General features: G+C 34.8%; 1 protein-coding gene across 23 annotated transcripts in view; it reads left to right on the top strand.

The window, feature by feature from the left end:
* Trpm (Transient receptor potential cation channel, subfamily M) overlaps positions 1–14,678 on the top strand; it is a 171,131-nt gene extending 156,453 nt beyond the window's left edge. For 9 of the 23 annotated variants that reach the window (XM_053758230.1, XM_053758231.1, XM_053758234.2 and 6 more), the window contains 11 exons: positions 3,128–3,214; positions 3,794–3,823; positions 4,361–4,550; positions 4,888–5,005; positions 6,559–6,698; positions 7,016–7,181; positions 7,702–7,875; positions 8,859–9,047; positions 9,995–10,113; positions 10,319–10,490; positions 11,051–14,678. In XM_053758230.1, the coding sequence (XP_053614205.1) occupies positions 3,128–3,214; positions 3,794–3,823; positions 4,361–4,550; positions 4,888–5,005; positions 6,559–6,698; positions 7,016–7,181; positions 7,702–7,875; positions 8,859–9,047; positions 9,995–10,113; positions 10,319–10,485 (1,380 nt within the window). In that variant the 3' untranslated portion in view covers positions 10,486–10,490; positions 11,051–14,678. Of the gene's footprint in view, positions 1–3,127; positions 3,215–3,793; positions 3,824–4,360; positions 4,551–4,887; positions 5,006–6,558; positions 6,699–6,998; positions 7,182–7,701; positions 7,876–8,858; positions 9,048–9,994; positions 10,114–10,318; positions 10,491–11,050 lie in introns of those variants that run through there. The other 14 variants (XM_053758238.1, XM_053758227.2, XM_053758223.1 and 11 more) reach the window with 12 other exon arrangements.
* Positions 14,679–14,844: the final 166 nt, after the last annotated feature.

Raw genomic sequence — 14,844 nt, 5'->3', positions numbered from 1 at the left:
TAAGTCTCGATATATTAGATAGATATACATCCATTAACTTTCACTCTACTGCAAAAAGTAATTAGTTATCTTAAACACACGTTGTATAGTGCGCAAATTTCTATCTTCAAACTCTTAATTTATTTTTCTTTTCAATTGGTTACGTTTGGCCGCAAGCTCGCGTATCCAATAAAACTCCTCAAAATTAATTTTGAGTGAAATACAATAAACTCAATATAAAATTAATTCTAAATAGTTCTAATTCCAACTAAATATTATAATGCGAAAGTAAGTTTGTTTGTTTGTTACCTCTTCGCGCTCTATCTACTCAACCAATATTTTTGAAATTTTACATACATGTAGTTTGAAGTATGGGAAAGGATATCAGGTTCACCTAGTGTTTACATTTCACCTCGAAAAATTAACGTGGGCGAAGCCGCGGGTAAAAGCTAGTAACAAATAAAGCCTCTCAAAGGACCGGACTGACCCGATAGTAAACCACTATCTAAAACGAAATGATATGAAAAAATTCAAATTCAGTGAAATCATTTACAAATCTACTTAATATCATGCTTCACTGAAGTGAAATATGCTGACAGGTACGCAATCTGTCCATATCTACCTTATGCCTCTATCCTTAAGCCGAATAAAAATGGCTTTGGGTGTTGCACCCTCATATTCTGTAAGGGATGAAGATGGGATTTTCGCCAGGAACTGAACTATATGTAAAATTGCGTGAAAGAGGATCGCCCGCTTGTAGTAAATCATGTGATATTTTCCATTAACGATTTATGTAGATCAAAACTATAGCATATATATATATATATATATATATATATATAATCCTAAGAGACACTTTCTGCCAAACCGTGTTGTGCGTTTGTGGAATTCTCTGCCAGAAATTGTGATAAGTGCTCCTAATATAAAGACTTGATGTATATATAGGTAATAGATAAAATGTTCAATTTTGTGTTTTTTTGGCTGAATACTCAAACGCGGCTTTAATCTTTGGCTTTATTTGTAAGACCAAATGTTTGATACGGTATAAACAACAATCGTTTACTAATAACCTATATGAATATATATTATCTAAATGAAAATAAAGATTAATAATAAACTGAAAATCACTGAATTATTTACACGTTCGTATAGTTTCGTCAAATCGAATCAGTCAAAATTCGTCAAACTGTATCGCGATAATGTGCTGCGTGCACAGACTTATATATTAACCGCAAGACAACCTGCTTTAGATTATTTGTTTCACGAAATCACTCTCTAATGTTCCATATCGTATTAATGTATGAAGTTTAGTAGGTATAACAATTTATCTTCCCTTCTGAACTCGAGCGAAGTTCCGTGTTCTCGATAACAATAGGAACACAGATATAATGGACACGATTAAAGGAAGTTGCCCGATTATCGGGACAATACCATATACACGGCAAAGATCAGGAAAACTTTGTACAAAAGCCCCTCGAATATTTTCTCACAGCATATACCTGCCGATCGACCACGAAACATATAAACACGTAGCATTGTACAAACGTTCTTATGCTGTCCCTTTTTCCCATATCGTGTACGCATCGTGGCTTATTTTGGTAAAGTGCTTGCCTCTTAACCGAGAGGTCCCGGGTTCGATCCTCGATCGAGTCATGATGGAAAATGATCTTTTTCTGATTGGTCCAGATATTGGATGTTTATCTATATATGTATTTATTAGTTAATAGTATCGTTGAGTTAGTATCCCATAACACAAGTCTCTAACTTACTTTGGAGCTATCTAAATCTATGTGATTTGTCGCAATAAATTTATTTATTATTTTATTTATGTGATTGGAAATGAAGTTACTTCAATAAAACTAGTAGGACAGTCTAGACTATATTCAATTAAAAATAAGACCTTGGATAGTTTTGAGTGAGTAATACACAGGTTTCTCAATGTCATAATTTGAATTACATTGTTTTATTATTTTTTTTAACATCGATTATGTCTTAAGTTCTATTCACAAGAACTTAATTATTCGATGTTTTTCACCCTTCCAAGAATGCTTTTAAATTAACTCAACGTTTTTGCATATATTTGTAAGTAGACCGTCAATTTTATATCTGATATTAGAAAAAAATCATGCTTCTATAAGCAATTTTGTAGCTCAATTATACGTTCGTACCTCTGTCCTTTTTATATGAAATTGATGGTCTATAAAAGCATGGTTAATTTATTTCTCTTGATCCTATGTTGATGCCAATCGTCTAACATCCTATATTATGTGTTGTGTCATCTGATTGTCAGAATTATTGATCAGTCTCCTATAATATCAATTATTATTAATACATTCACAATTGTCTGAAAATTATCAGATTTACAACAATCAATTTTATTTATAATTAATTGGACTTCATTATAATTAATTCGAATGATCTAAATCCTGACAATCTAATCGTTGAGCATATTGTCAATTCGATGATGTGACATCACTAAAATAGTGTGGACTTGGAAAAACTTAAAGAAATAATTTTAAAGTTTAACCACATTGTTAAATACAACTACTATCTACTCGTGTACTATTATGACTAACCTGAGATCTCTTTGATGAATAATTTTGAAGGGATCTAATATTATAGTAGTATACCATCGTGTGGAAGCATTTGTTTCTTGTATTTAATGTTCAACAAGACCATCTAGCTAAAAAGTTGTACCACGTGTCACTAAAATGTCTGTTCTTAAGACCTATTGGGACGAAACCTGCTTAAAACTTAAAGGGTCGGTAGTTAAGTGTAAAGTAGATGTCACATCACCGAACACACTCAATGGATGTGTCGCTGGGGAATCTTGCACAACTGGAACATTTAGAACAATCAAAATTGAATTTAATGTTAAATCAACACTATGTTTAACCAATACCAAGAGCTACGGAAAGGAGGACGAGTGTTTTGGATAATTAACTTTGTCATTAAATTTCAAAACTAATTAAATTTTTACTGTTGCTAAAACACATTAGGCTCTGATTTTTAATCCATCTTCAACGCGATCGAAAATTTCGGAGCTAAAACTTTATAAACCGCAGCCTAAATATTCAGCAACATTAATGCCAATTGTGTTGGTCCAAATGTTCCACTTGTGGATGATGGTTTCCGTGGTGACACACAGGTGCTGTCTGACTCGGATACAGGCGTGGCGCGCTTCGCGGTCCGCCCCGTGCAGGAGGAAGACGAGCAAGCCTCGCAGCCCTCCGAAGTAAGCTCTTCTCTTAATCTCGCGTACACTCATAACTGGTTTCATCGTTAAATCATTTAAAATTACCCCACTCTTAACTGAAAATTTTTAGGTAAATCGTAATAAGTTAATTAGGAATAGTAGGGCTAGCAAGGTCGTTATGTTACATTCCACTTAAGAACACGATTGTATCTCTTCCGGTTGAAGAATACAGAATCTATCATAGACAATGTTTTAAGCTCGAATGTACCAACTTTTAATTTTAAATACATTTTTAATTTCCTAACAAAATGTCTTAAAACATAAATTTTATGATTTTAAAATTATTTCCTAACTTGGATTGTGAGTGGCTATTTTTAAATGATGATTCTGAATCAATTTACGAGTAGACACAAGAACATTCAATTCGATATAACTCCGCGTTTTCACTGCCTAAACGAAATGTCCGCTCTCTGCCCTCCCTTTATGTCTTCCAAAAAGACAATGTCAAAATTGAATCAGCGCTTCCCGCTAAATGGAATTTGGAGAAGCGGGCTTGTTGCTTAATGCACATTGAAGTTTCAGATTGTAGATATTCCTATATCGTAATGTTATTTGCAGAACGAAAAGTCGAATAAAGAATCAGTTGTTGTAAGTAATTATTTTCTTTTTTTTTTCTTTCTTTTTAAACACGTATACACTTGGAATACTTGGAGGTTGCAAATGATCTCTAAAGTTTAGATAGTGTTCTGTTGTTTGGGCAGTAAAATGCGTAATTCTAAATAATGTTAGCCATTACTGGCAGTGCTATATAACGCCTTATAACCGCCGACAGGACCGCAAATGGCTGCCTCAACTCGTCTCAAACGGCCTGAACTGAGCCATGAAAATATTTGCAAAGAGCTTTATGTGTCGTCTGAAACAGCGCTTCTGTAAAGTTTCTCAATTTCTCTCAGATACGCTTGTATGTTCTTTTACGTATTTGCTTAATATCTCTTACTTTCATTTTTACTTACACCTGATTTCAAATGCTTCTGTACACAGATTAAATTTGACGGCTTTTTATTGAATCTAGTCTTTCAATTTAAATCACTCCCATATCACGCTTTGTACGTAATTATTAAGCATGTTAGAAATAACGTTTAAATAATTTTCTTTGATCATGTACACAACTTAATTTTTCATTAGGATGAGTTGATTCAGTCTGGGCCCGAGGCTATAGTGGAAAAGGAACCGGAGGCAGATTCCATCTCAACCTCATCTGGTGGAAGTGTTGCGGGTCCTGAAATCACGGTCATAAGAACGCAGCCACCCATTACTCCAGCTCGGCAAAGATCTTCAGATAGCAATAGAACTGAACCAAGTGAAGAAAAAAAAAGTCAGTATCCAATATATTTTTTATTATGGAATATATGGATATAGAATGTCACGGAGTAAAGCCAAGAAATTGTGTGACCCCATAATTTCAGAACCCAAATAATAGAAAAAAAATGGATAAACCCTATTTGCTTTCTTATCCTATCCCCCTCCTATCTAAAGAACTGAACTGAGATCGTCGCACCATTTCTTGAACTTTCCTATCTACATTCTAGGATTTATTTATATTGAATTAAATATATGATACCAGATACTTGACACAAAAGTATTGGTGAATGATACTTCACTTACGACCCCTTATAATATATTAGATCTAATCAAAACTTCTTGAAATCTAGTACCATCATCAACGGATGACGCGTTCTTGCCAGAAGCCCAAGAAATGCCTTCAGACCTCCAAAGCCTCAGACCTCGGACCACATCCGCTGGTACGCGACGAACAGCCAACACCAGAAGGTAGGCATTTTCATTTATACCCTACAAATTCATCGTAAAATGTAATAATTTCAGGACATATAGGTGTTTTCTCGGTGTGTGTGGAGTAAGTATTATATTATTATAAAAATTGATTAAATGTTAAGTTATTGGATTTATTGAAAATACTCGCTCTACCCCAGAAAGAATTACACTTGATTCTCATAAATTCTATTCGTGAAGTTGTTGTCAATGTTGTCAATTCCTCAAGGTATCCATTTGCTAAAGTAATTAGAATACGGTGTCCTCATATTCGTACAAGCATGAATGCTGTTTCATTTTCATTTGAAGTTTTTCATCCCACCCGATCGATACCAACAAAAGTGTATCAACCATCCATTTCTTTATCACGAATCGGCAAAAACTTTATTTCAATGAAAACAAAATTTATCATCATCATGATTGTTTTAATTTATTTTTTGTTACCTTCTTGCATCTGTTAGGAGACGGTTGTGGAAACAGTAAGTCAAATAGAGTCATATGATTGGCTTAGCTTGTACTTAGCGTTGTAGATGTAGTACTTCGATGTATAATCATACACTCGTAATCGCTTGTCACACACAAACACTACCGCTTGGATCATTAACAGACTATTGCACTTCTATAATCACTGACATTACGCGAGTCTATGTATGTGTGACTACTTATGATCGAATTGTATACTATTGAATTAAATCTTGTTCTATTTCGCAAATAAGTAAGATATTTGTGTCTACTATATTTCTTCTATCTCTCTCAGCTTACTTCTCTTTTCACGACTACTACTAACACTTTAACAGAATTGATTACATCTTTTATAGTTTTCACTATTATTTCAATTGAAAAACTATCTCCACTTTCGTCTATTTATTCTAATAAACAAATTTTCTAAAATAAGTCTGGTAAGTTATTAAGGTAATTTTACACTTATCTATTTTCTCTTTGCGTGCGATCATGCATTTTCTAAAAAAATGTACAAGTGTTCAATTATTTACACTGAGACATTTTACTCTAAACACTTAACTTTACGTTTGTTGTAAAAACTGGACTAAAATTCTAGAATTCGATTTGATTGCTGTGACGGACGAATACACACAAACACACATTAACGAACGCAAAACAAATTGAACTACAATTTTAGTCTTGATTTTCCAGTACAATTAGCACACATTTGTCGAGTAAATGAATCGCCCAACTGTGAATTGTTGATGGGAAAAATAAATATAATAATTGTTGTTTTTGGAAATAAACATCCTATTAAATTATGACACTTCAAACTTTTACAAACACATTGTGAATGTGAAGGATGCAATCAAGTAGTCTTTTAGACATCTCCTATTGTGTAGACCCCTTATAATATATTAGATGATTGGAAAGAATATACCTAAATAGAGGACTGAAGTAGCTATCAGATGTAAAATTAAATTAAACTACCATCACAGAAACTGCAGATATTTCCGCACATAGCATCATTCAATACTGTTGGACGATTCATTGCGAAACTGTATATGAGCATAAATCCATACAAATTCTCTTACCATCTGTACCGTTTTCAGGCGCTCGGAAGGCGGCAACGACTGCGGGATGGGTCACCACTCGACGCAACACTTGGCTCCGCGCAGACAACACAGCCAGACACATTCTGAGCCTGACAACTCCGCTGTCGACGCTGGTTCTGTTCACAATTCTGTCACTGGTGAGTTGGTTTTATTGAATAGGGATTCATCCTCACACTTTGAAGCCCAAAGTGTCTCGAATAATACGCTTTTTAAGGAACTTCCTCCCGCGTAATTTGAAATTGTGGAAAGAACTTATTTTCATGGTTTTCCTTTTTATTGCCAGCTCTGAATTATATTTCACGCGCTTTTCGAAGAACTCCATCTTGTAGTCTATAGGGAAAACCCTGTATACGATTGGTGGAAAAAAAATAACAAAAATTACTTCGTTTACTTAACTTTTAGTATGGCTCCTTGCCCCATATATTATCTCCCTAAAGGACAACTACTTGACCAGGGCCTGCCTCTGGCTGGGAAGCTACAGGAGGCGCAGCGGGTGTACCAGGACGCTCCAGAGTGGGAGCTCCTCCGAGGTCATTGCTCCTGGCCATGCACGAGTATACCAGCATCACTGATGAGCTGGAGACTGTCTATGGGTTGTTCTCGCCGCCTCATACCCCTAGGTAAGTGTTGTTTTTACAATCCAACGTAACATTGAAGCGGTGGTAGTCTAGTGATTAAGACCTGCCTTACCCTGTCTACCTGTAATCAAATTAAAAATCATATCATTTATTCAAAAATTAGACTTGTTAAAGCGCTTTTTCTCGTCATATTGTAAATTATTTACCAAAGCTTGGAACTACTAAATTCATGTAAAGTATGTTAAATTAAATCGTAACTATAACTTGTAAGATGTAAATCATAACTATACTTATAAAATGTAAGGTCGTTGAAACGTCAGCAACATTAAATATAAGTTTTTTAAATATAGTTGATGCTAAGTCCCGTTAATAAATATGTACCTAGTTTTTTATGTGTTCAAAGCACGAAATTTTTGATGTTCAGACTAGATAAAATGCCTCGATAAAATTTTTTCGTTGGACGCATGTATGCCCTACAGGAAGGACATTACCTATCATAGTCTATCACTTCCAAATTGCCCGTCAAAATCATCCCCGGATTCAAAATTGCCGTTGAATCTAGGACACCAATCACGTCGCGTCTGCTCTCCCCTGCCAGGGCTGCCTCCCCCTCGGTGAGACGTCGCCACGCCAGCGAGATGTCCAACCCTGAGTTCGCACTCTTCATGGAGAAGGAGCATCTACGAGGAGCGGAGGAGGACGATTATATCATGATGGAGAATCTTATCCAAAGGCGGTGAGCGTTATTTTTATAATTCTATTTTTGTGGTCTTCGAGTTTCACAACTCTTGGCTTTGTCAGACATAATATTATGTGTTTGTATGTGTATTTTTTTTATTAAATATATTTAGAATTATATTTTTGTAGAGAAATCATAAAGGTAAACAAATTAAGCGTTCTAATATTTAATTTAGAACATAACGCTACTATTGTATTCAATCTAATGAATCAGAAATAAATATAATTCAGAATCACTCATATTCTTTTGTCAATTCTAATTTATTCTGTAAAGAGATTTCATTACATTTTACATTACTTATATTGTCAACAGTGTTAATCTGTCCAATCTATCAGAGTCCTTTTTGTATGGCATATTATAAAAACGAATATCTATTATAAGAACTAAACTATGCTTTTAAAATTTTGCTATTAGGACCCTTTTAAATTGGACGTGCTGTGGTGATGGCTCTTATATGCTGGGTTGCTTTGGTTGTTGTTTTTGATGACAGTCCCCTATCGAATACTAACAGAAAACAAGTAATTCACCGATAGCTTTGTTATGGAAATATGTATGGTATGCTAAAATGCAAATATTGTACCATTTGTTGCCAACAGATGGATAGAAACTGTACCACTAATACACAGAACTTGTCCACACTAGTGCGTGAGATTTAAGTACATCATATTCATTCATCTATACCTATAAATGAATAAATCCTACTAATGTTATAAATGCAAAAGTTGAGGATGTGTATGTTTGTTACTCTTTCGCGGAAAATCTACTGGACGGATTTTTATGAAATTGGTACACTGGTAGAATTAATCTCGAATAACACATGGGGTTCTTTTTATTCCGAAATTTCCACGAGAGCTCCGGGGCGCAGCCAGTTATATCTAAACGCACAAGCATTTTGCTATTATAAAGTCCATGTCACAGTCTAAATATTATTGCCATCTAAACTGTTCTCAATTTGAAACTACAACCATACAATCTGCCAGTAGCCTAGAATTGGGGTGTGTGCTGGACAGATACGACGAGGAGGGCGGGGAGGCTGAGGACGGGGGGGAAGTGAGCGGGATCAGCATCAGCGTGTGCGTGAACACGAGCGGGGAAGAAAGAGAGGCAGGATTGCCTCAGCAAACGACTACGCTGCTGACCGTCAGCGATAGAAGGTTGCCGCATCAGCGGTGAGTCTCTCTCTCTCTCTCATTTGAGCGTTTTGGCGATTACTTTGAGTCGTTGAACATCGAAGAGGAGGGCTTTTCTACTTTTTCGTCTCTTCTTTCTCCGCGGTAGTCGGCATCCCTAGTTGTCATCGTGAGTATGAGGTGTTTCAGAGGGGGTTACCAGAATCAGCGGGAAGATGCCGCAGCAGACAAAAAGTTGTTGCTGATTGTATCGATAGAAGCGTACCAGCAGTGTTACGAGTGGAACACCGGTGTTAGTAATATACTCGTGGTCAATAAGAACGACAAAGTGACTTTTTATAGAATTTAAAATGCAAGCTGTGCAACAACCACAAATCAACAGCAAATCATTTGCTTCGATGTCTAGAACTTAGATCTGCTTAGTGTAAACTAGCTTCCACCCGTGGCTTCGCCCGCGTGAATTTCTCTGCGGAAGCGGAACAGGCATGATTTTCATACAAACTTTCAACCCCCATAATAAACAGTTGGGAGTTGGTTAAAAAATTGGCCTATGTATGATCGGGGTTCTTTAAATATATATGCATATGTACAAAATATCATCAAAATCAGCCCAGCCGTTTAGCCGTGAAAACGGAATATACAGATAGACAGACATACAGACTTCCGCTTATAATATTAGTATGGATTCCAAATAACCTTACATCTTTTATTAAACATGATTGTTTTGACAACCAGGCGGGTAATATATTTCTTGTCTACATCATGATATGATAATCTATTACTCATGTGGTAACCAAATTGGTGTCTTCCCGTGATTACAAATTTTACATTTTTATATTTTAAAACAATAGTAGTACTTAGTTTTTTTTTTGCCATTAGTTATATCAATTTCCAAAAAAGAGTATCTTGGTTCTGTCTACCCTGTAAGAAATACGTGATACTGTATATTTTATGTTCAAACTAATTCATAAAAATGATTTCGCCAGACATTCGCTCAGAAGATCATCAGCTATCGACAGCCGGGAGCTGCCCTCCCCCCTGCAGCCGTTGCTGGGAGACGACACGTGTGGAGAAGTGTCCTTACCAGTCCCAAGGCAGCCGTCAGGTATACTATTTACAAGCTTTTAACTTACAATGTAACTACACGTATATATGGCCCTATATAACCTATGATACCTAGTGTTTATTCACTTGAAACATAGCTAAACAATAATGTTATGGATAGACAATGGTATGACCTTACATATGCCGCCAGGAGTATGGCATGTAAACAATTCTCACAATTTTATATGTTGACTCTTTTATCGCAGGCGACACGAACGCATCAAGCGAACTGTCTCTCTCGCACATGGTGAGCGAGAACCTCCCCCCGCGCCCCTCCATCGTGCTCGACTCGTCCCAGCTGCCGCGCCAGCGCTCGGCCGAACAGCCACAGCCAACACCACCCACGCCAGCTCGTCCGGAGACTATGTGCTAGACCTGGTGAGTCTTCCTTCTTAGTGTAGCATAGTGAGCTGTCTCTGTTGCATATGGTGAGCGAGTACCTCCCCCGTGCCCCTCTATCGCCGCGACTCGTCCAAACTGCCAAACCAGCTCGTCCGGAGACTACTATGTGCCGGGTGAGTGTTCCTTCTCATTCTAGCATAGTAGTCCCTTGCGCACGTGAACGAGAATATTTCCCGAGACCCTTCGTTGTGTTCAATTCATCCCATCTACTGAGGCGACAACGGATGTGAACTATATGGTATAATAACATACTTATGATCTAATTTCGCTTGAAATATTGCTCAAATGATCATCACTTATGAGACAAGAAAGTAAATTAAACAAGCTAAAATTATTACATAAACGGCTGACTAATATGTACATGATTCGCATTTATAGTTCAAATAAAAGGTAAATTGTGCACACCGAAAGAGAAAATTGTTATTTCTTATAATAAAACCGAATGGAAAATGAAGAAAGTATCGTAAATACGACCAGTAATAACAAAAATTTCTCTTGCAAATGTAACAATGCTCTTACACAAATATTTTATTCAGGTACCAACCTGCTGATATTACGAATCCAGCGAGCTGCGACTAGCGAAATCTCATAGAAGCACACAAGTGAATCTGAGAAGCATAATCGTAATAATAAAAACACCAAATGTTAATGTTTAACCGTTTTCAGACAAACTTTTCCTGTTTCCATTGAGAAGGCCATTTTGGAACCCCTTTTCTATATCGAACCCATAGAGTTAAATTAAGATAGATGCCGCATATTATGCGACTAAACGTAACTATCTCAATAATACGAAATGAATTGACTAACGAGTTATGGCGTCTCGTTTTAGAGTGGTTTTTACATAGCACCATCAATAGTCTCGAAAATAACGTATAAATTCAAAGCAGTAATAACAATTTTCACACGCGTGTCTATGGGGAGGTTATGTCATTTTTTTTCTTTGTATGCAAGAATGTAAGTGACGGCCGTTTCTATAGTATTTTGTGGAGATGCGCCGCATCTAGTCTAGTATAATTCTATGGTTTAACCTTTAGAACGTCGTACTCTGTTACGTCTTTATCTTCAAGATTGCTAGTAGACTGACCTACAACTAACCATATCGACATTGGATTTCATATTTTGTGACTTATTGTTAGTAAAAAATTATAAAGGCAAACGAATTAGACAACTTTATATCAATCTACAATATTCTACAAGCTTAAGACTTGGGCAATTCTATTTTTATCGCCTCTCTTAGTGGCACAATATCGCTGTAAATAAGCTCAATGTTGATCTTTTTAATGTTTACCTTCCATATTATAAGTATGGTCCAACGCATGTCCTTTCATTCTTATTCGCTGTTGTCAGTGGGTCTTTGAATTTGATTATTAGAAATTGAGTATATCGCATTTTTTTTATTTAAAAAAGGGGAGATAATTAATTGAAATTACTGATACTCAAGTTATTTCAAAAGATTTTTTACCTGTTCTATTTTCAATTAACTTGTTTTATTTTTACATATTGCTGATTGTTCTATATTGCTAATGAAATTATTAATTTTTGACACAATTCCTTTTAATCAAATTCAACGATCGACCACATGATTTAATCTTGTATGCAATAACTTTCACTTTAAATATAAAGTGCGCGGAAGGCTCTAGCGATGTTTGAAATAATGTAGAAACTTCTAGAACAATTCTGTACAGAATACGAGGGATGACAATCGACAATACATTAGTGCTCATGATGTAAATACTTATTGTCAGGGAAGCCAGTGGTTATCAATAAGAGCTTGGTGGCAACTTTTTTCAATTACAAGTTTCCAAGTGTCAACTGAAAGACAAAACTTAGATATTGACTTTTTTAAAAGTTTGATTTGCAACAGAAATATGTTCGATAACACAGATATCGAGCAGCTACTTTAATAATACATCGGACACAGTTTACTTGTTCATAGTACCTATAGTGCTATGTATAATAAATCTTATTTTGTGTCTCGTCGAGCGTCCGCTATTTATATACCCTTTACAATCTTTTAACTATGATTATATCTGTATTTCTTAGATTTAATTTTATCTTTTCTTTTTTTCCGATTTATTTATGTAATTTAGTTCAATTTTTTGTTGAAATAGATGTGACGATTACTTTAGTCAAAATTTGCTAATATAGGTACTGTGTTCTGAAAACGTGTTCGCCCTTACTAAACAAATTACTAATAAGTAGTAGTCGACATTTGTATATAAAAAACTAGATTTCCATAAAGGTCGTATAAGCCAGCGTACAATAAATATATTTAACACCTACTGAACTGAAAACTGGTGTGTAGGTAAGCGAGTACGATCTAAAACAATCATATTTGTGTTTTTTCACAACAATATCTACAAAATAACAAAATTAACAAAGGCTCCAACAGAATAGTAGCTAAAATTCAAGTTGAGACGAACTTTGACTGAGAACAGTTGCCACAAGGCTGTAAGATAATGAAGTCGGAACTGAGGATTAAAATAGAAGTAGGATACTATAGATGTATAACCTAACAATAAGTACAGTTATTCAGTTCATGCCAATGAGTAGAAATGAGTCTGACGAGTGAATTTTAACTAAATTTACTTTCAAACCCTTTGACATTAAGTATGCTATTATATTTGAATAATCTGAACATAGATATACAATATGTTGATAAATATTAAGCGGCTTGTGTGCCACTTTTAAACTCGCTTTTATTCTCATTAACCTGTAGCCTTACAATTCTACCGCGGCCCGATCCGATTGCGATCCTATTGTTGTTTTTATTATCTCCAGTTTCGCTATATTTTTTATTGATTTGAGAAAATCGTCGAAAAGACTAACTGCCATATCACATAAATCAATTAGATATATTTACTCAGAAGAGGGTTACTACAGATACTTAAATAGGTTGACGAGTTTCAAATAATGACCCAATATAAGTTTGGCTAAATTGATATAAAGGATCTAATATTTATTTATTGTATGTCTATGGATTTTACTGTAATATTGTAATTGCAACATGGCTATTAATTTGTTTTTAAAGGCCAAAGGGTTAAAACAGTGAGCACTATGAGGCAATGTTCTACGCTTGTTATTAATAAAGTTACAAACTTTCCAATATAGAAGACATATCAGTGAAGCTAAATTCGTTAAATTGTTTTCGTGCAATTTTTCACATGCCGCTGTAAGTTGTTGACCAAATGAATTTTATATAAAACGTGAACGCGCGCTAGTTCAAATGTCAAATATTGATGGCAAAATAAAAAAGTCACTTTAATGTTTTTAAATGCTACATATTTCATAGATGCCTTTTTAAAACTGTCCCTTAATTTTTTTCTGGCTATAAAATGGTCATCACAATGTGTTCAATTATACCAAATATTTTGTGCAAGTTTCCATTTATACTATATTTGCAGTACAATTAATCTTTCATCTTTGTATATAATTGTAGAGAATTAATGTTCGATGATGCGACTATGTATATTAATAGATTTTTTAAAATAATTCGATAATTTTTTAAGACAATGATGCAATAAGTTATTTTAATTTGTAGATTAGTGAAATGTTTTATCATGTCATAGATCATTGAAGAATGTTGTGAAAAGCAATAAAGATGGACAACTGACTTCCATATTGAAAATACGTTTTAAATTTACACATTATGCTGTATGCGGTGTTGGTTAAATTGAGTGTTATAAGTATAATCTATCCTATTTTATGAAAAAAATCATAAAATGTCAATAAACTTGTATTATAGTTTTCTAACCTTATTTGGTAAGATTTCCGTCCACATAAATATACCTAATAATGGAATCATTGATTTTTTTTTACAATATGGAGAACGAAGTTCTTAAATTCAATTAATGAAAATGTATAAAAAACCTGTACTTATCTATTAAATTGATTGATATCATCAGCATAATGTATAAATACCAAGATCATAAATACGAATACAAAATTACAAAATGCTTAAAAAAATTGAAAAAAATTGACGCGTCACAGTCTTTTTTTTTTAATCTGTCGTCTTACCTTCGAGCACAATATTTTAACTATTAAAAAATTAATTATCCTTATTGGGAGTTTTCGTATTTCATAAAATTTTTCAGAGTGATTAGATATCTTCGTCTGTGTTATGTAAACATATGTACAATAAAACAATAAATATATTTGTGATATTAATAAGTTTTTTATTGCCATGCTATTTGAAGCAATCGGTGGTGTAATCGTTAAGATGCCCGCCTGTGGAGCGAAACGTCAGGTTAGAATCCTACTCAGGCTACATGAGTTTTATAACAAGCTGCCAAGAAAAGCAAATATATCAAAAACTACCTATAACAAAAAT

The sequence above is a fragment of the Plodia interpunctella genome, chromosome 18 (genome assembly GCF_027563975.2).
Source record: "Plodia interpunctella isolate USDA-ARS_2022_Savannah chromosome 18, ilPloInte3.2, whole genome shotgun sequence".
Classification (NCBI taxonomy): Eukaryota; Metazoa; Arthropoda; class Insecta; order Lepidoptera; family Pyralidae; genus Plodia; species Plodia interpunctella.
Note: the sequence above shows the minus strand (reverse complement) of the source record. Positions and strands in the feature narration are given on the sequence as shown.